This window comes from Propithecus coquereli, unplaced genomic scaffold (genome assembly GCF_000956105.1).
Source record: "Propithecus coquereli isolate 6110/MARCELLA unplaced genomic scaffold, Pcoq_1.0 Scaffold49, whole genome shotgun sequence".
NCBI classification, from domain to species: Eukaryota; Metazoa; Chordata; class Mammalia; order Primates; family Indriidae; genus Propithecus; species Propithecus coquereli.
In genome coordinates this window covers 6,388,902-6,410,791 of record NW_012150729.1, presented here as the reverse complement: position 1 = coordinate 6,410,791, position 21,890 = coordinate 6,388,902, and the positions used below count along the sequence as shown (strand labels likewise).

General features: G+C 36.0%; 1 protein-coding gene across 1 annotated transcript in view; it reads left to right on the top strand.

Moving 5' to 3' along the window:
• The window catches only part of SLC38A11 (solute carrier family 38, member 11), a 76,789-nt gene extending 57,607 nt beyond the window's left edge, over positions 1-19,182 (top strand). The window contains exons 4-8 of the mRNA XM_012655819.1: positions 2,085-2,155; positions 2,843-3,004; positions 6,370-6,482; positions 9,736-9,867; positions 18,783-19,182. Coding sequence (XP_012511273.1) covers positions 2,085-2,155; positions 2,843-3,004; positions 6,370-6,482; positions 9,736-9,867; positions 18,783-19,076 — 772 coding nt within the window. The 3' untranslated portion in view covers positions 19,077-19,182. The remainder of the gene's footprint in view (positions 1-2,084; positions 2,156-2,842; positions 3,005-6,369; positions 6,483-9,735; positions 9,868-18,782) is intronic.
• Positions 19,183-21,890: the final 2,708 nt, after the last annotated feature.

The following is a 21,890-nucleotide window of genomic DNA, read 5'->3' as shown; positions in this document are numbered from 1 at the left end:
GGCTATTTTATAAATGATTGGAAAGCCATACTCAATATCTGTTTCCTTCTCTTTCCTTAGATTTGGACATATGCATTTTCCTATCTGTAACATCTTTTTTTGGCACTTTCAATCTTATAAAATCACCATCATTAAGATGAACAGAGAAAATCCAAAATTATCTCTAGGTATTGTTTCACACTCCAGGAATATACTCAAGGAACCATATGGACCAGGGGGGAAAAAACTTACATGCAAGGAAAAATACGAAAATCAAACTCCTACATTTTCATTACTAATATAAGATTTAAAAATGAGGACACCACCACAATCTGTACTGAAGGGGGGAAGTGAGTATTTTTCACATGCAGAAACCTTAACAGGGAAAGCATATCATTTAAAATATATTACAAAGTTAGAGAATCTTCAAGTTTCTACAACTGTTAGTGCTGCTTGTTCTAAATCATTTTCTAAAGATCATGTACAAAATATGTATTTTCCCACACTAACATTGGAATTTAACAGGTATGCTACTGTCTTTTAATGCTGACTGCAATTAGACTACTGTGGAGGCAGCAGGTGGCAGCAGCTCCCACTCCAAAAACTGGGAATTGGAGCAAGTCATGAAACAATTTGTGGCCTCCCTTGCTGGCTAGCCTTTCTGTAAAATTCTTTGTGTCTATAACTGTGCATTTCACATATGGAAGGAAAGATAACATAATGCATAAATCCCACAAACGTTGACAAAACCAAAAGGATTTGTGTGTATTCTTTACATAGAGAATGAATAGCAAACGTATGAAATAGGTGAGTTTTAATCTTTTGAATCGTCTTTTTTATTTAAAACACCCAGTGCAGTGCCTTCATGCTCTTTCTAGAACTCTTCCCCTGTTCCCTTCTTCATACATTCCTTTGGTTCTCACTCAAGCCTTTCCTTTCCAGGGAAGTTGGCCATACTTTTAGAGTTTTTGCTACCTTTTATTAAATAACAGTAGATAATAACAATATTAATACACAATGACGATAAAACTAATGACCATTTATTGAGCATGTACTGTGTGATAAATTCTAGAAGTTTTACATATTTTATCTCATTTAATCTACACAATAACTCAATAAATTAGATATGACTATTATCCCCGTTTTATAGATGTAGAAATTGAAGCCCAGGGAGCTTGCCTTAGATCACACAGCTAATAAGTGGAAGAGGCCGGAAGAACAACACAGGCTATCTGATCTTGGAGTCTGTGCTCTTCATCATTACTTAGGATGTGTTAACCAGGTAGACCAATCCCAACCGACCACCGAATATTTAAATTCCACTAGGATATAAGCTGCTTCAAGCTATATAAAGTGCATATATTTCCAAAATTCCTTTGAGAAGTGAATCCATGGGCGGGAATTTTGAGGCCACTGACAGATGGTTCAGCATGGAAGAGATATTGGAATAAGCAGACCAAGAAGATAAATCTCAAATCTTCATTTATTATGTGTGTAAACTTGACAAGTTATATCACCATCCAGAGCTTGACTGTCCTCATGTGTTTAATGGTGATAATAATACTTACATGTTGTGAAAATTAATTGGGATAACACAGCAGAGTTCCCAAAACATAATCAGTACATTCTCAATTAGTATTAAATATTAGTTCATGTCCCCCCTCCCTCAATAAACTGTAGTGCTGACTAAATTTCCCTAGGGTAGGTTGAGCCTGGAAAAATAAGTAAGAGGAAAATATAGGGCAGTAATTGGGCATTATTAATTTTTGTATCTCCCTCAATGACTGTCTCAACTGGTGAGTGCATAGTAAATGTTGATTCTTAAATTGGTGAGAAAATAAATTCACAAAATTATTAATTAATGGATATTTTACATATGTAAAAATGGAATCTGCCCAACTATTTGGTATGCATTTAGAGGACTGGGGTTAAGAAATAACACTGATGTTCCTGGGAAACTTACCATGATTAAATAAGGTTAATGGGGGCTCCTTATTAATTTCTGGCTTAAAGAGACTCAATTTATATTTGTGACACCATTTCTTTTTCTCTGATATGCTTGAATTGGTTTAATAATTTATCAAGTTAACTGATTTCTCTTCTAGACCAAAAACAGATGATGCCTGGGTATTTGCAAAGCCTAATGCCATTCAGGCTGTTGGGGTTATGTCTTTTGGTGAGTACATGGTTTCAGAGGCCTTTTCTCAATATGGAGTCATTTGTTTCATGAAAGAGTGATGTGTTTCATATTTATGTCTGCATAGCAGATGTCCTAAGTTTTAGACTTCCTATTAGCAGCATATGATCTAGTTTGTGCCAATATAAAATTAGGCTCAAACTTTTCTCACTCATCACTAAAATTTGATTCGATTTGGAGAAATCTATTTCTTATGCAGAAAACTCATTATAGTCATCTTGTTTCTTAACTTGGAAGTCTAGCAAGTGTTAGGAACTTCTTCAAACTCTTGCACACAAAGTATTATAGTATGAATTGGCCAGATATCTAAAACTATTATGTCCCAGATGGCAAAGGAAGCCATGGACTAAAAATTATGGTGATGTTTAGATTTTCCTTAAGATGGGAAGAACCATTAGGAAAAGCAAAATGGAAGAGAAATTGGAACTGCCCTGGTTTGTATCAAAAGTGACAAGAAGAGACCATATAAGCCTAATGTGAATGAACTTTCTCATTCCCAGAGTTATGAGAAAAATTATTTTCTGACATATTTAGTAAATTAATTATATTTAAACTTCCGTTCATTGGCATCTACAGTAGCACACGTCTCTGAATTTTCAGAACTAAGAAAGAAAACCTTGATGCTTGCTTTAATAATGCTTGTTTTGTTTTGTTTTTGGATTGCAGCATTTATTTGCCACCATAACTCCTTCTTAGTTTACAGTTCTTTAGAAGAACCCACGGTAGCTAAGTGGTCCCGCATCATCCATACATCCATCATGGTTTCCACGTTTATCTGTATGCTCTTTGCTACATGTGGATACCTGTCGTTTACTGGCTTCACCCAAGGTAAAAATCAGAGATTCAGTCATGTTGTATTTTGGTGTTCGTGTGGATTGGTACAAGCATACCCAGTGTTCTGCTCATTATTAGTACAAGTATGCCCAGTGTTCTGTTTCAAAGGATCACTCTCTTCCACCCATTCTCTCCTCTACCCTGCTGATTTCCTGCTGTCCCTGTTTCCTAACTTTTTCCTTCTTAAGCTGCCAAACTTAATTCTGTCATCCATACTCTCTCCTTCCATGCTTTCACTTCCAAGCACATGAATCCTGGCTTTCCTCCCTGCTACTCCACTGCAGCTTCTCTTTCAAAGGTACCAATGGCCTTCCAGTCTTCAAAACTAATAACCTTCCTGTTTCTGATTCTCCTGAATCTCTCTGGATTACTTAACAATACTGAACTTCCTTTCTTTCTTCAAATTTTCCTCCCTTAGAGGAAAAAGCACTACTATATTATCATTGTTATTCTTTACCTCTGTTAATAATTTTTTTCTTTCTTTTCTCTCTCTTTGCCCTCTCTAATCCCTCACTCCACTCCCACCCAGATAACTGGTTCAGGCCTGTGGCTTGCTTTTCTCTCAACAGATTCTCCAGACACTTTCATTGTTTTAGTTCTAACCCAGACCTTTCTTTTCATCTCCAGCCTGATGCCTGCAGGACATTTCTATTCAATTGTCCCATTCTTACCTTAATCACAAAACATCATCTTTCCCATAAAAGCAGCCATTTCTGTCCCTCCTTCCAAAGTTACTTCTCTTTTCTTGTATTCACCCAGGCCCAACAACTAAGTAGTCATCTCTTCGACTTCCTTTGGCCCTTACATTCAATCATCTATGTAGTGTAATATTCAGGGCAGTCTGACAGTAGGCTAAATGCTGTGATTCATACACTTCATAGCTCCTGCAGGTCTATTATCTCATTGACCTTCAAACAACCCTTTGAAGGGAAGTGGAATAACTAGTTTTACCCCTGATTAAAACACAAAGAGGTGAAGCAACTTGCCCATGCTGGCTGGTGACAAACTAGAAAACAAGTCTTCCGACTCTTAAGTCCAGTATTTTTTCCATTCTCTTTCTACTGCTCCCATTTTGGTCAAGCATTGTCCACTAAAAGCTGTTCCTTAGCCTTCAGCTCCCCTTAGCTTAGTTTTCTGAAGACACTGGGGTGCTCTTGGGAGAATGGCTGCCTTGTTTTGAACAGAGGTTACCAGTCACTATGATTGTAGGCAGATATTTCTCAGGAAATAAAGATGGCTTCAAAAATAATAATTAACATAATTCCAATGCGGTCAAAAATATAATATATGCGTGTGCCCTTAGAGTGCAGTAATAAAGTGACCTTGAAAGTCCTGATAAGAATTGTGTTCCAAAACATTGCCATGTATCACTATTGCTACATTGTTTGTCAAAAGGAGTGGCCTAGGGGCTCCAGTCCGTACAGGACCTTGGTTTTTAAATGCCTTCTCTGTATGACATAAATCTTTTTTGTTAGTTCCACCTTCCTGGTGTTTTTATGAGTGGTAATTGCTCAGATGTAATTAAATCTTATATAACAAAGCTGACAGGTGTTTGATATTGTTGTTGTTGTTTTTTCCCTAGCCATAATTCCCTAAAATACACTTAGATTTAAGCTGGAATAAGCTGGCATTGTTTCTCTAGAACATTTCTCCTTAGGCAAATCTGGTCTTATTTGTGCAAACTGCATGCTTCTTTTCTTATCCCTTTCAGTAGACAAATTTCAGCTTGTGAGGCAGAGGGAACTCTGGATTCTTCTTGACAGTCCCAGTGACTTTTGAAAAGATGTAGGGTCCATTTCTTGGCAGAGGTTAGCGAACAGGGAGCTTCAGTCCTTTTTTTCTGAGAGTGCTGCAATGTTTTCAATCAACCTTGAAGCAGGTCTCTGCCACCTTTGCTCTGTGGTTCAATCTCCTTCTCCCCGAAAGGGACATTGTAAAGTTATGTACATTTGTTCCAGTTGATGGGGGGAGGGGAGAGTCACTTAAAGTAAATCCTGGGAAGAAGCAGGTCATTTAGGGTATTTAGCATTTTAATGGAAAAAAGTACAGAAGTATTATGATTTTGTTTTTTCTCTTTTTAAACAGTGTAGTAGTGGGTGACTTTAATCTAATTTTTGATTTGGTTTAGTTTTAAAAAGGTGACCACAATTTTAAAATATAAGCATATTATATTCAGAAAATAAACAGGCCCAAATACTCTGTTTCAGCATTGGTAAATGTTTTTTTGTTGACATGATTTCTTTGCCCAGTTAAATCCCTGCATTTCTTCATAGAAAGCTAAGAAAATATAGTCTCTAGATAAGAATTATTTTTAAGGTTTATACAATCCATCATTTAGTTTGAAACTAATTAAATTAAATGTTCTTTCTGGGAAATAGCCATATTTTCAGAGTTTTGAATCAGTGCATTTACACTGGGGCTCATCAGATGACATGAAAGACAATATATGTTTGGAATTCCTTGCTGTGGCCCCAAGTTTGCGATTAAACCCTATAGCATGATATACAGGAAATCCAGCTCCCCAGATGTACTGGTCTACTCTTCCTTTCAGGATTGTTCTTGATCTAAGAATAGCATTTCAAAAGGAACTTTGTTTATTTTAACAGCCATTTTTTTAAAAAATAATGAAGTCACTTACCCACCAGAAACAAAGACCAGAAGCAAGTTTACAAAGCCAATGCACAAGAATTTAGGGAGTTGATTCTGATGTAAGAAGACAATGGATAAAGTATTTTTCAGAAGTTGATACAAATTTGAGGTAAACCTACCAAAAACAAACAATGAGAATAAGAGAAAAAAACTATTAGTGATGGATTTATCTTAAAGAGGAACACATATTGGTTTAAAATCAATGAATAATTACATCATTATTGAATGCAAAAACTTACATTTAGTCTGGTAATCTGTTGTTCTTTTAATTAAAGAAAATGAAATTTGTGGAGTTTCACTTATATACAGTCATTTGTTGCTTAATGACAGGGACACATTCTGAGGGATGCATCATTAGGCAATTTCACCCTTATGCGAACATCACAGAGTATACTTACACAAACCTAGGTGGTATAGCCTACTACACATCTAGGCTACATGGTATAAACTATTGCTCATAGGCAACGAACCTGTACAGTATATCACAGTGCTAATAGTGTAGGCAATTAGAACACAATGGTAAGTATTTGTATATCTAAATATATCTAAACATAGAAAAAATACAGACATTACCATCTTATGGGGCCACTGTCTTCTATGGGGTCCCTTAGGTGATGCATGACTATAATAAATATCTAATATTTTTTATTTATTGGTTATCTCAAATATACAGTATCTAGTAAATAAACTTATTTTACATTATTTTCTAGGAGACTTATTTGAAAATTATTGCAGAAGTGATAATCTGGTAACATTTGGGAGATTTTGTTATGGCATCACTGTCCTTTTGACATATCCGATGGAATGCTTTGTGACTAGAGAGGTAAGTACAATTCCTTTTCAACGCTTTATCCAGGTGATTTCTCTATTATATTTTATTTAGGAAGATTTATAAATAATTCAATTTGGCAAATTCCCAAGTACATAACAAGTGGTATCATTTATAAAATTTTCTTTTTCAGAGTTTAAAATGAATTATATTCAGATGTTTACGAGACAATTTTTCAAAAGTTGGATTTGAAAATTAAATTTGTTAGTTTGGTTTATATTACCATAAGCACAAATATTTATACAACTGCATTCCAAAGTGAATTTGAGCCTTTAGTAACAGCCAAACTAAGGTTGTTAGGTTATTTTTAATAGCATTCTCACAAAGTAACTAAGTACCAAGGTTCAGAACATGTTTTACAAAATGGTCTTTTTGCTGAGCTATGCTATAAGTCAACATGTACTAAAGACACCATAGATCAGATTTTAATTGGTTGTGTTGTTTCTTAAAAACTAAAGTACCTTGGCCGGGCACAGTGGCTCACGCCTGCAATCCTAGCACTCTGGGAGGCCGAGGCTGGAGGATCGCTCAAGGTCAGGAGTTTGAGACCAGCCTGAGCAAGAGCGAGACCCCGTCTCTACTAAAAATAGAAAGAAATTATCTGGACAACTAAAAATATATATATAGAAAAAATTACCCGGGCATGGTGGCGCATGCCTGTAGTCCCAGCTACTCAGGAGGCTGAGGCAGGAGGCTCGCCTGAGCCCAGGAGTTTGAGGTTGCTGTGAGCTAGGCTGACGCCACGGCACTCACTCTAGCCAGGGCAAACAGCCAGACTCTGTCTCAAAAAAAACAAAAAAAACCTAAAGCATCTGATCTTCTATGGAGAACCAAAATTGAACTTAAGCCTTCAGTTTTACAGATATATTTTATTTATATATTTACATAAATATATTTATTTATTTACATGTTTATATAACAAAATAATATAGATAATTTAAATATATAGTACATGATAAACTATATATAGATAATTTAAATATATAGTACATTATTTATCTATAAATATATTTCATTTAAAAGTCAGCTCTAAATCATGTTATATGGACCACCTGGATTTGTGGAGAAAGATTAGCTGAAAGCAAATTAATTCTTTTGGTGTAAAATTGGATCACATAGCTTGTCAGGAATCCCTTATGCTGTCAGCTAAAAATCCACTGGCCCAGTTCACAGTAAAAACACGATCCTCCTTCACAGCAGTTCTTTCAGGAATCACACTGAAAAGGGCTTAGTCTGAGGATCTATTCGAAGAGGCTGTTTACACAGCGCACCATGTGAATGGGTGTAATGTGTGAAGTGAAATGTCTACAGAGCTTTAAATACACTACGGAATTGGCAGGCTTCTTGAGGCAGGCCTGCTACCTTCAGCCAGCGCTGGGCATGAGGAACGGCTCAGGGAAGTGGAAGAGGGAAATGTTCAGCACTGTGCATGTCCTTCACAGTTAGCACTTTTGCTCACTCGGAAACGTACAACTCACAGGCCAGTTCTCTATCTTGACTATAAGGGAGAAATAGACTGAATTAAGGTTACTTTGTGAAGATCTTTTCAAAATGTAAGAGCCAGTGCTAACTACTGTTAGATGCAGGCAATGGTATTATAGCTTCTGCCCAGGACGTTAGGTTCAAATCTGGTCTTAGATCAACAACAACAAATGGTACATTCTCATGTGGTTTCTGGTAAACTGCCTGTGGACCGTCTGAGTCACTTCACCTGCACAGCTTCTGTCTTCAGTACTTGAAACTTGAGTTTCCTTTCTAGCTGCCGTGACAGGAAGACAGAATAATATCGAGGTCTCTGCCACAGTAGCAAATCCTTGTCAGAGAATGTTGTATATACTTTTCCCAGTCACTTCTTCTCTTTCTCTTCGTTCTACACACACACAGACACACACACACACAAATATACAGTTGCCATTAGTGTAATGAAACCATTTCTATTCATAGGTAAAGTAGCCAGCCATATACAAGGGTGCCAAAAAGGCTATCTACCATTAATAAATGTCTTTCACTTGCCTGCCTCACTCAGTGATTTTTCACTTTCACAATTATATCATAGAGACATCTATAAGAATGGATTTTAAATAAGATGATATTTGGGAAGACATTACAAATTGTAAGCAGTAAAAGCATCACCATGAATGTATTAGCAGAGTCATGGCAGTATCTGATCTATGGGGAATGTTTCATATCTAGGCAGCAAAGCTTGGAGAGCTGCTTCTTTACGATCTGCCAGCATCTGACCCTCTGCTGCCGTTTCCAGCTCATGTCTCACTGTCCTTTGCACAGGGCCACCACCCTATTTAGACTGCCTCCTCCTTCTCCTCCATACGTATCATTCGTGTTCTTACCTCTTTGCTCTTTTTCACACTGTTCCCTCAGCCTATAATTCTGCTTCAAATGCTATTCATGTTTCAAGTCCCACCTCAAACCAAGGTAGGTCAAGCACATTTCAGGAGCGTTGTGAAAGAGATTACTCTAAAGGAGAAAGATCTGAATACCTAAAGCTCCTTTTAGTTCTAAATCCTCTTTGATCTTTTTTTGTCCTGACATAAATTTTGATCTCTATTTGTTTTTTTAGATTGGTTGTATATCTCCAATTATTAATTCCTCAGAATAGGAATCATCTCCTAGACATTTTATCTTTGTAAACCACATCACAGTATGGGACACATTAAGTTGGTAACTGTTGATTGATTTCTTGATCCGAGTATTAATGGAAAATAGTGATGAACTCTTTTCCATTTTTGTTGAGGAAAGGCAATATAAAGTAGACTTAAATTGTAACAATTAGGATTTAGTTTATAGAGAATTAATTTCCTATTGGTAAAAGATATTACACATTCAGTATTATTAAAGGAAATGGGGTAACCACTTCCTTCAAGGCCATTCAAATAATCTAAATAGTGTCTAGTTTGTTTTATAATAGTAACCTTGTTGGACTCAAGGAAAAAGAATAAGATAAATTTCCAAGGTCTCTTATACTTGAGAAATATATGTATTCAAACATTGGTATGCCATACTATGAGTCTGTAATATAATTCACTGACCGTCCAATAGTTCAACAAAGAATACTTGTTATTGACATGCGTGTCTATGTGCAAGTACTTTGAAAAAGACAAAACATTCCTAGTGACTTGAGATTTGATCAATTGCCTTATTGGTAGTATTTTATACAGTCCTAAATGCTTTTATGAAATACTCTCAATAAATCCTGAGTCCCTTTCAAAATAATCTGTTTATTTGGCAGGTAATTGCCAATGTGTTTTTTGGTGGGACTCTTCCATCAGTTTTCCACGTGGTTATAACGGTGGTTATCATTACTATAGCCATGCTTGTGTCATTGCTGATTGACTGCCTTGGAATAGTTTTAGAACTCAATGTAAGTACATTTAAAGATTTACTCCATGCTAAAATTCCCTTTAAAAAAATAATGTTTACATTTAACTTACCATGTATTTTTTTAACAAGAGTGTCACTTTCTGAAGTGGAATGAAAATGTGTTTGTAATACAAGAGTAAATATTTGTAATGATGATACTGTGTACTTTGTAGGACTATATATTTCTAAATCAGTGGTTCTCATATGGGGGCAGTTTTGCTCTTCCTTTCCCAAGGGACATTTGACATTGTCGGGAGACATTTTTGGTTGTCACGACTGGGTGGGAGTGCTGTTGGCATCCAGTGGGTAGAGGCCAGGGATACTGCTGAACCCCCCACAGCACAGGACAGGCTCCCCACAACAAAGAATGATCAGACCCAAAATGGCAATAGTGCTGCGGTTGAGAAAACCTGCTTTAGAGCACTTTTGTTTATCTTATTTACTATAATACATAGATATTACTAAAAATAACTATAAAGTAAGTGAATCTGGAATTTGCTGAGTAAAAATATGACTAGTGAGATTCATTAAAAAAACGGAAGGATTAGAGTTATATCCATATTGCACATGCACTTACTATGGCCCAATTTCTTCTTCTTTAAATATTTTTTTCTCTCTCCAGACCTTTATTTTGGAATCTGTACTGCCACCACCTAAATCTAAGTCCTCATCATATCACATTTAAAAATGAATCCTGGCTTTTTTGTTTCAACTATCACATTGAAGCAAAAAAGTTCTTCTTTCAGTTTATTAGCATCCTACTTAAAAACTCCACTTTTTTTAACCAAGCAAGTATAAATTCCATTGCCTCTATTATCTGATCCTATGCCTTCTAAAGAAAGTTATTTCTCATTTATTTCCCCAAATCTTCCCTTAGCTCTAGTCAATCTTATTTTGGTCTGTGAATAAGCCATATCAATTCTTCCTATTATCCTTTGCTTCTCTGTTTTTTATTTCCTATTATGATTATTTTCCTTTCATTTCTGTCCAAATCTACAAGACTTGAAGGTCTAGTACAACTTCTAACTCATTTATTCATTGATTATATATTTACTGAGTAATTGCTATGTACCACACAATAGAACATAATGATAGAAGGAAATCAGAAAGGATCTATGCTTTCTCACAAATAAACATAAAGATTTAACTGCTAAATAGGTGATAAAGAAGACAGAGGGAAGTGAATGGGCTCGCGGAAGACATTTTTAAGACAGGATTGACACAATCTGGTGACAGATTCAATTGGGAAAATAAGGGGATAGAGGAACACATTAAGAATGACTCCTTAGGCCAGGCGCAGTGGCTCATGCCTATAATCCTAGCACTCTGGGAGGCTGAGGTAGGAGAATCCCTTGAGGTTAGGAGTTCAAGACCAGCCTGAGCAAGAGTGAGACCCCATCTCTACTGAAAATAGAAAAAATTGGCTGGGCATCATGGCATGCACCTGTAGTCCCAGCTACTTGGGAGGCTGAGGCAGGAGGATCCCTTGAGCCCAGGAGTTTGAGGTTGCTGTGAGCTAGGCTGACGCCACGGCACTCTAGCCCTGGATGACAGAGCGAGACTCTGTTTCAAAAAAAAAAAAAAAAAGAATGACTCCTTGATTCAGATCTAGGCTTTGTAGTCAAAATACAAAAAAAACAAACAAAAAAACCCTCTGTGGTTCTATTTTGCGGTACTAAGATAATGGTGCCATTTGGTGAAACGGGAATGGAAGTGGATCTACCCCTTTATCTTCCCCGTCTATTAATACAGTCCTTACAGAATTTCTAATCAGACTCGCTCACCACTTAGCATTTCTTAGTTATGCACTAGAAGGAGGGCAGACTTTTACAGGTGGGATCCCAAATCATCATTTACTCATTTTGTTGAGAATTTAGGCATGCGTGAAGGTGTTATTGTCAGTGCCCAAGTCACTATTCCCTCCAGATGCCGTTTTGATTTGACGTTCCAGATAAAGGCAGTAGGAGATTCAGTCAGGGACATACTATTGGGAATTTTCTTGTACATGGGAAGTGGGGAGTAGTCGGCCTTCCAAAGCTTCAAAGGACTGGGGAATTGTCTGTTCCACCCAGGATGGAAAGAAAGCTCATAGGAGAGGTAAATAAATGTCAAAGGTAACTTTTACCTTCTTCCCAATTTTGCATAAGCCAAAGGCTAGTAGGTCCATTTGAAATCATTTGATGTACTAACCTTGATTTGTGTAAATGGATCACTGCTATGTGAATACACTAAATTGATTTATGTATTATTTCATATCATGTACCGTTTGAGCTGTCCATAAGATTGCCTTATCTACCAAATTGTAAGCTCTTTGAAGACCAGAGTATTTAACCGCCTTCCCCATTCTCCACGGTATCTAGCACAGAGCTAAGAACACAGTGCTCAAATTACTGCATGGTTGTTTGTCCATGCAGTAATTTGGGATTTGGGAACCAAATTTGGGAACCACAGTTCCCATAAATATGTTTTTGTCTCAATAATTTCCAGTTAATAACTTTCATCTTAGTTAATAATTTCAGTATTTTAGGAATTTAGTTAATAGCTTTTATCTCAGATAATAATTGTAGTACTTTAGGAGTTCTTTTTTATTGTGGCTTCTGAATCATCACTAAGTAGACCAATGACCTTCACAGATGAGATGTGCATTATAATCGGATCTTGCAAAGTTAGGGAAATACTGTCATTTAGTGTAACTAAATAGATAGGATAAAATGATTTGGGTTTATGTCAGTTAGTCAATAAAAAGAAAAATCCCATTTAGAACTTTCCTCTTATTTTGCTGTTTTCATGGCAGTAGACAATAATGAAATAATTTTCCAAAGCAGATGCACCCTTAGTTTTAACGAATTCATTTTGGAAGCCAATAAAACAAATATAAGTACCATTCTTAGTAATAAGAATCTGGCACTTTGGCACTAATGTTGCTGTTAGAGAAAAGAGGCATCTGCATTAACTGGGCCTCATGGGTTTCTACTTGCAGCCGTATTTAAAAAAAAAAAAACGAAGCAGCTGGTACCTGTGACCAACATAACCAACCCAACAAGCATTGTGTGCAGCTTACAGTGGAAGGAAGAAAGGAAGCCAAACACTCAGCAAGAGCCCAGATGTAGAAATACAACCATCAGGGTGAGCAAGCCACAATCCAAGCTGCCAAAGATCTCCTGAGCTTGAGAGAGTTTCTCTTTAGAGTATAGGAATGAAATTCATGACTCTGAATTGATTACAAAGTGGAAATTTAAAAGATGTATAAGTATGCTCTTATTTAGTTTTCAGCTTCCTTGTATCATTTGAGAGATTTATTCAAGTAGAAGAATTCAGTCACTTTTCCAATCCGTATCGCTAGTAAAAATCTTCAACACCCTCTATTCTTTCTCTGCTGCAAACTGCAAAATGCCCTGGCATCAAAAGTGCTATTATCAATGAATAGTGCTTTCCTGCCTTTATAAATGAAACTATATTTTATTGTCTTTTTAATAAGCAGCTATTGTTTTACATCCTGTCAAGCAATCTCAAAAATTATTCCAAAGCCTGTTGTGTACCCTCAAGCAAGTCTACATTAAATAGATCAAATAAGCTGGACTAATTTAGAGGGAATATATCAGATGGAATTGCACTATCATTTTCCTGATGATCTCGACTTTTAGCAACTGAGCTTTTATTTATTTATTTATTTATTTTTGAGACAGAGTCTCACTCTGTTGCCCTGGTTAGAGTGAGTGCCGTGGCGTCATCCTAGCTCACAGCAACCTCAAACTCCTGGGCTCAAGCGATCCTCCTGCCTCAGCCTCCCAAGTAGCTGGGACCACAGGCATGTGCCACCATGCCCGGCTAATTTTTTCTATATATTTTTAGTTGTCCATTAATTTCTTTCTATTTTTAGTAGAGATGGGGTCTCGCTCTTGCTCAGGCTGGTTTCGAACTCCTGAGCTCAAACAATCCGCCCACCTCGGCCTCCCAGAGAGCTAGGATTACAGGCATGAGCCACCGCGCCTGGCCTGCAACTGAGCTTTTAAATATTAAGAAAGTAACTCGTATCTAAACAAGATACTCAACTGGACTTCTAGTACAAATATGAACTGTATAGTTTTCCCTCTAATTGTTACTTTCTCAACTCTTAAGAATTATAACATAAACAGAACACCCATTGCTTTGCACTGCCCCGCAAGGTAGGTTTGGAACAGTACCAAAAGGCTGACTGATGACAGCTTCTTAGCAGCAGCTGGGGCGGTTTTCATCCTGATAACACCTTCACAATCTGTAGTTCCAGATGAATTAGCCTCATATGCTTGTCCTAACAAAGAGATGAGACTAAACACACACACACACACACACGTATACATATATTTGTATTTGAATTACTTTTTTGTTGTTTTCATAAATTCTTTTTTTCTTTTCATTTTATTTATGTTTTGAAATTTTTTACTTTTTACCTGGAGCCATGCCCAAGAAGCCTTGAGCAAGTGGACTCCATAAATTCTTATTTCAAAGAAACCAAAGGGTAATACTTTTTTGTCGTAAATACAGAATGAGTTCTACAGTATTTTCCATAACTTAAAAAGCATTATCAATTCCAAGTATCATGATAGAGTCTGTGGAATCCATAATTCATTTAATTCCAGCCATATGACAACTAATCTTTTATTTATTGTGTACCTTTGTACATATTCATTTATATTGAGGTGCAACAAATGGCAAAAGCATATTGTCCATATATGTTACATTAGAATGCACTTTTGGTACCTCTTAGTGTTTCCTCATTTTTATATATCTTACTGAGGAAATATTTCCATGTAGTGTGTTCTCTACTATTCTTTCCCAAATTTTTAAATACTACCTGGCTAGTCTGATTTCATAATGTGTCACCCTTAATTTCTATTTCTCTGGACTTTTTTGTTTTTGTAAAAATAAAAAATAGTTATATTACTAGAATCATATTTGTAATATTTCCAGTGTGGAAATGGTGCTTAATATAAAACACACAGTAATTTTATTAACTGGTGATATTAAAAAATAGTTATTTTAAAGCTATTTTTAAGGTATTGTTTGTTATTTTACATCATTTGACTTCAAATTTATTTTGCTGTGATTTTCCCTGGGGAAAATATACCAAAATAATGTGTCAAAAAGCTTAAATCATAGGTGATTGTTGCATAGGGCTTCATTATACTATTCTTTCTACTTTTATGTATACTTATAAATCTACATAATAGTAAGTTTTAATATATAGCAAAATATATTTATGCAAAAATTGCATTTAATTATAAACCAATAATATCACATTTGTTATTAACTGTTTAAAAAACTTACATCTTATGATTTAAGAGTATAACAGTTATAAAATATCACATTAACAGAATGGAAGATAAAAACCACATGATTGTCTCACTTGAGGCAGAAAAAAACATTTGACAAAGTTCAGCATTCTTTCTTGATAAAGACTCTAACTGTTTAGATATAGAGGGAAAATTTCTCAATATAACAAAGGCCATTTATGAAAAGCCCACAGCTAATACCACAATCAATATGGAAAAACTAGTTTTTTCCACTAAGATCCAGTACAAGGCAGGGGTACCTACTCTCACCATGTCTATTCAACATGGTACTGGAAGTACTAGCAAAAGCAACCAGACAAAAAAAAGAAGTAAAAGACACCCAAATTGGAAATGAAGAAGTAAAATTATCTCTATTTACAGATGACATGATCCTGTATGTAGAAAACTCCAAAGATTCTGCAAAAAAAAGTATTAAAACTAATAAATTATAACTCAGTAAAGTTGAAGGATACAAAATCAACATACAAAAATCAGTAGCATTTCTATACACAAATAGCAACCTAGCTGAAAAAGAAATCAAGAGAACAATCCCATTTGTGATGGCATCAAAGAAAATTAAAATAAAATACTTAGGAATGGTTTTAATCAAGGATATAAAAGATTTATACACTGAAAGCTATAAAACACTGATGAAAGAAATTGAAGAAGATACAAATAAATGGAAAACATAAATAAATGGAAGGATATTCTGTGTACATGTATTAGAAGAATAAATACTGTCAAAATTTCCAAACTACCCAAAGCAATATACAGTTTCAACCCAATCCCCATCAAAATTCTAATGGCATTCTTCATAGAAATAGAAAAGACAATCCTAAAATTCATGTGGAACTACAAAAGACTCAAACAGCCAAAGCAATACTGAGAAAGAAAAACAAAGTTGGAGGCATCACCACTTCATGATTCAAAATTATATTACAAAGCTATAGTAATCAAAACAGTATGGTACCAGCATAAAAACAGAAATATAGGCCGATGGAACATAATAGAGAGCTCAGAAATGAATCCAAACATACACAATCAGCTAATTTTTGGTAAGGATACCAAGAGGACACAATGAGGAAAGGATAGTCTCTTCAATAAATGGTGCTGGGCAAACCAGATTTCCACATGTAAAAGAATGAAAGTGGACCCTTATCTTATACCATACACAAAAATCAATTTAAAATGGATAAAAAACATAAATGTAAGACCTGAAACCATAAAACTCCTAGAAGAGAACATAGGGGGAAAAGCTCCTTGACATTAGCCCTGGCAATGATTTTTCAGATATCATACCAAAAACTCAGATTACAAAAGCAAAAATAAATAAATGGGACTATATCAAACTAAAAAACTTCTGCAGAGCAATGGAAACAATCAATAAAATGAAAAGGTAACCTACAGACTGGGAAAAATATTTGCAGCCCATTTAACTGATAAGGGTTTAAGATTCAAAATTTACAAAGAACTCTTAAACTCAGTAGCAGAAAAACAAATAACTGAATTAAAAAAACGGGCAAAGGACTTGAATAGACATTTCTCCAAAGAAGACATGAAAATGGCCACCATGGTATATGAAAAGGTGTTCAATATCATTAATCATCAGAAAAATTAAAACCACTAGGAGATAACACTTCACATCCTTTAGGATGGCTATGAGTAAAAAGACAAGAGATAACAGTTGTTGACAAAGATGTGGAGAAAAGGGAACCCTAGTACACTGTTGGTGGGAATGTAGATTGGTACAGCCATTATGGAAAACAGTATGAAGAGTCCTAAAGAAATTAAAATTAGAACTACTACCCTTTTTGCCCTTCCTTTTGCTTTCCCTTTGCTGTGACAATGGGTCCAGTCGTCATCTGTGGTGTATGTATGTATGATGCTCTGTAAACCCATGTCTTGCTCTTGCCCTATAATCCTCTTTCTCTTCTCAGTAAACCTCATTTTCATGCTTGCCTTAAACAAACAAACAAACAAAAAACTGTGATATGTCCCAGAAATCCCTATTCTGGGTATATACCCAAAGGAGATGAAATCACCACCTCATAAAGATATTTGGATGTTCATTCCAGCATTATTCATAGTAGTAAAGATATGTAAAAAACCAAAGGTTCATCAATAGATGAATGGATAAAGAAAATCTCTTGTGTGTGTGTGTGTGTGTGTATGTGTGTGTGTATAACATACTATTATTCAGCCTTAAAAAAAGAGATCCTGCCATTTGCCACAACACGGATAGACCTGGAGAACATTATGTTAAGGATATAAGCCTGACACAGAAAGAAAAATATTGCATAATCTCAGTTATATGTGAAATATATTTTTTAAAAGGTCAAATATACAGAGATAGAATAAAACTGTGATTACCATGGGAAGGGGGCAGAGGGAAGAAATGGGGAGATGCAGCTCAAAAGACGCAAAGTAATAGATATGTAGGATGAAAGAGTCTAGAGATCTAATGTACAAAATGAGGACTATAATTAATAAAATTGTATTGTATTTGAGATTTTTGTTAAGTATATTTTAGCTGCTCTCATTACAAAAAAGTAACTATGAGAGATGACAGAGACGTTAATTTGCTTCAATACAGTAACCATTTTACTATCTATATGTATCCTATAACATCATGTAGACCTCAAATATACACGATAAAATTTATTTTTAAAAATCTTGTGTTTTATGGCTTAAGAGAATAACATTTGTCATAAATTTTAATATATTTTATTAACAAGTTATATTTTTAATATGTAATATAATTAACATTTAACATAATTAGAACAATATATTATCTAAAATGCATTAAATTTTAGCAGTTTTATTATTTGCAATGTTTCTAGTGAGAATTAGATTAAAGGGGTAAGTCTCTTCCTTTGAAGTCAGTAACTCTTGGTATTTTTATAACAGACAACTCTTCTACTCATTCATTTTCCATCTGACATTCCCCCTTAGGTAGGATTTATCCATAGCTGTGGGGGAGGGTGAATGAGTTATAGTCATTTATCGCTGCTGTCAGTTTTCTAGGGTAATTAATGTGTTTAGTTTTGCTTGAAAGAGGATTTAGAAGTGTTATTTCATGTTCAGCTCCCTTAGGGTTATAGTTTTCTTTCTGACACAGACGGGCACTACTTCCATGCAAGCTCAAGTGAAGAGGAAAGATAGTATGCCCCACACAACTTTCCAAAAGTTCCCAATTGCACCCAGATGACAAAGAGGCCACTCAAGTTTGAAAGGCATAGTGAATATACAGTAATTTTAAATGAGTATAAGGAAATATGATGTAACTGAAAATATGGGAAATGTCAAGAGTTTGCCAGAAGTCAGTCTTAGTATTTGCTTTATTTTTCTGTATTATTTTCTGATCATCTTTTCTTAAGTCTGATATACTATTTTATTGTTTTCACTTATGAAAATACCATTGGAAAAGGAAAAACCTATTTCTAAGTCTTTCTTATAATTATTTTTCTTTTCCTTTGATTCAACTGACCTTATCAAATGTTTAACATGTACAATGAAAGATAACATTTTGTAAATGTTTTAAAAAGCTGTCCAGAGAATGCTTCCATTCAGTAACATTATCTTATTTCTTGTTTTCGACTCACAGGGTGTGCTCTGTGCGGCTCCCCTAATTTTTATCATTCCATCAGCATGTTATCTGAAACTGTCTGAAGAACCGAGGACACACTCAGATAAGATTATATCCTGCGTCATGCTTCCCATTGGTGCTGTGGTGATGGTTTTTGGATTCGTCATGGCTGTCATAAATCCTCAAGACTGCACCCACGGCCAGGAAATGTTCTACTGCTTTCCTGACAATTTCTCCCTCACGAATATCTCAGATTCTCATTTTCAACTGACGACACAACTTTCAACTTTAAATATCAGTATCTTTCAATGAGTTAACTGCTTTAGAAAATATATGTTTTCTTAGACTTCTACACTACATAACATTTACACATGTTTTCGTCTCTATTTGTATTATAAAATTATCATTTTGGCATTTATCAAGACTCACTTTTCTTTACTCTTTAGTGCACTATAAAAGGTAAGAAAAGAAAATTGAATATATTTTACCTTAAACTGGGACAAAATAAACATTTTTTTCTAATGACTGCACTGCACTAATCCTAATTGAAGAAGGAAAAGTAGAGCCTTTAGCATTTGCAGTCATCCCCTCAAAGCATGACTCTTTTATTTAACATCTGAGCCAATATATTGTGCTCCAAAGCAAGTAGGTCATTGTGGGTTGCAATTTTGTGAATGTGTCCTTTAGGAGAAAAAAAAATTATTTAACGTCTGCAGAATCAAAGGGAAGGGAAACCCAAAACTGTTAAAAAGCATAGCTATCCCAAGGGCAAAGAGAAGCTCTCCATTATAATTTCAGTAGCATGCCTTGTTTAGAGGGAAGTAGATCCCTGTAGAAAAGAGCAAAGACCTCCCCATGTGAAGAAGCATGAATAATAGACTGCATGTGCAGAGCAAGGCATGTGAGCAATCAAAGTTACCTCCCAACTTTTGATGCTCTGGGAATAAAATAGTAATGCCCTTATTATTTTTTTTATATAGATTTTTTTTTTTTGGAGACAGAGTTTCACTCTGTTGCCCTGGCTAGAGTGCTGTGGCATCAGCCTAGCTCACAGCAACCTCAAACTCCTGGGCTCAAGCGATCCTTCTGCCTCAGCCTCCCCAGTAGCTGGGACTACAGGCATGCACCACCATGCCCGGCTAATTTTTTCTATATATTTTTAGTTGTCCAGATAATTTCTTTCTATTTTTTAGTAGAGACAGGGTCTCACTCTTGCTCAGGCTGGTCTTGAACTCCTGACCTTGAGTGATCCTCCTGCCTCAGCCTCCCAAAGTGCTAGGATTACAGGCGTGAGCCACCGCACCTGGCCAGTAATGCACTTATAAGGCAGAAAACACACACACACACATACACACACCGTTCCAAGGCAAAAGCCTAAGAAATTCGTTATGCATCGGATTTGGACCTGTTGAATTTGAAGTAACATCAGGAATATACGATCAGAAGCTGACCTTTGAGGCTGGAAACTTGCAAGAAGAATCAGGGCTACAGAAGAGGTATTCTCACTCCTTTGGGGGGTCCTCAGAGTTTGGGAAGCCCTTGTTCATGGAGTTCTTTGGAAGCAGACACTGAGATAGAGTTTGTCGCAATATGAGAGAGGGGAGAAAGCAGGATTGGGAGGGGAAAGTGGAACTGCATGCAGGCTGACAAAGCCTCAGCCGACCCCAATGGGTGGCTGGTGCATATATGACCCATCAGAGTTCTCCCTGTTCAGAGGAACTAACCAGGTTTTAATACTGCTGCCTCCATCAGTCACTGGGTGAGGGCACCTGGGGAAGGATGAGCCCTTGGGCTAAGCAGCTCTTTGCAGCTGAGCAAACTCTAAAGGAACTGAGAGCTGGAGGCTGTCTGCTGATAGCCGGGGCGCCACACACTTCCTCCTAGGGGGCATCTAGGAGACACAGCTGTGCCCACCACAGATGCCCTCGGTTTTTAATGAGGATTTTTTTCTATGCCTTTTAATAAGGATTTCGTATCTTCATATCTACAGCAATCTTTAAAAAGTAACAAACGAAAATTTGGTGCCATCTGGACAGCTTTCTTTTATAAAGTATTACCCAAGAGTATATTTCTCACCTTTTCATTTGTATTTCAACCAGGTTGATCATCTGTAGTACAGTATATTAATTGTTGCCAAGTAATGAGAAAATATTGCAAGCAGAGTTAATACACATATGATGTGTTTATACAAATTACAGGCAAAAAAAATTCCACAGGAAGTGTATGAAGGATAGGTTCACAGTAGTTTGAATAAAGTGGCAAGAGCTGAGTCATCCCATGACTCACAGTGAGAACGGCCCATTGAACACAAAGGAACCTGCTGGCAGAATCGTGCTCAGGATAAGAATGGTGATATTTTTTCAGTAAAAGATCATCCCTGCCACTAAATCAATTTAAATTCCGTTGATTGTATAGCTTTTCTGTATTTAACTTGTAAATTTGTTTTTTATAGTTAAGAGTCATAAGGCTAAGCAGTTAGTGACTATTTTTAGATGGGCATATGTAGGTAAAATAATAATAAAAATGTTTCATTGCATACTGAGGGAACATGAGAAATTTTTGCAGCAGTTCATCGTTACTCAAGACTGAGAAACACTGACCTACATAGTTATTAGATAAAGTCATGAGAGATGAGATTTCCAAGAGTGTACAAAGAGAAGCACGTCAAGGATAACGTAATTTAGCACTTAACCGTCTCTTATCTTGTACTTTGGTGTTGCTTCAGACGTGTTAACCTTGACTCTTCAAGGAGATGAAAAACTCCCAGTAGGAACTGAGTGCAGCATTAATACCTGATGAATCTTTGTTGGTTTATTTGTTTGTTTTTAATCAACTATAGATCAAGACTGCCTTTGACCCTGTTAGTAGCTGCATGAATTACCACATCTTTCAAATTATAATTGAAGAAATCTTAGGAATTCATATTTATTTTGCAAAAATACTTGTATGTTTGCCACCATGCAGAACTGCAAGAACCACCCCCCTCACTTAGTCTATGTTCTGTCTCAATTCAATGTATTTCCACTGAAATTCCTTCCTTCTCTGCTGCTTGTTGTTCTTAACAAAGCAACTTGAAGATTTTAAACCAGTTTTTGAAACTGTCACTATGTTTAAACTTATAAAGTG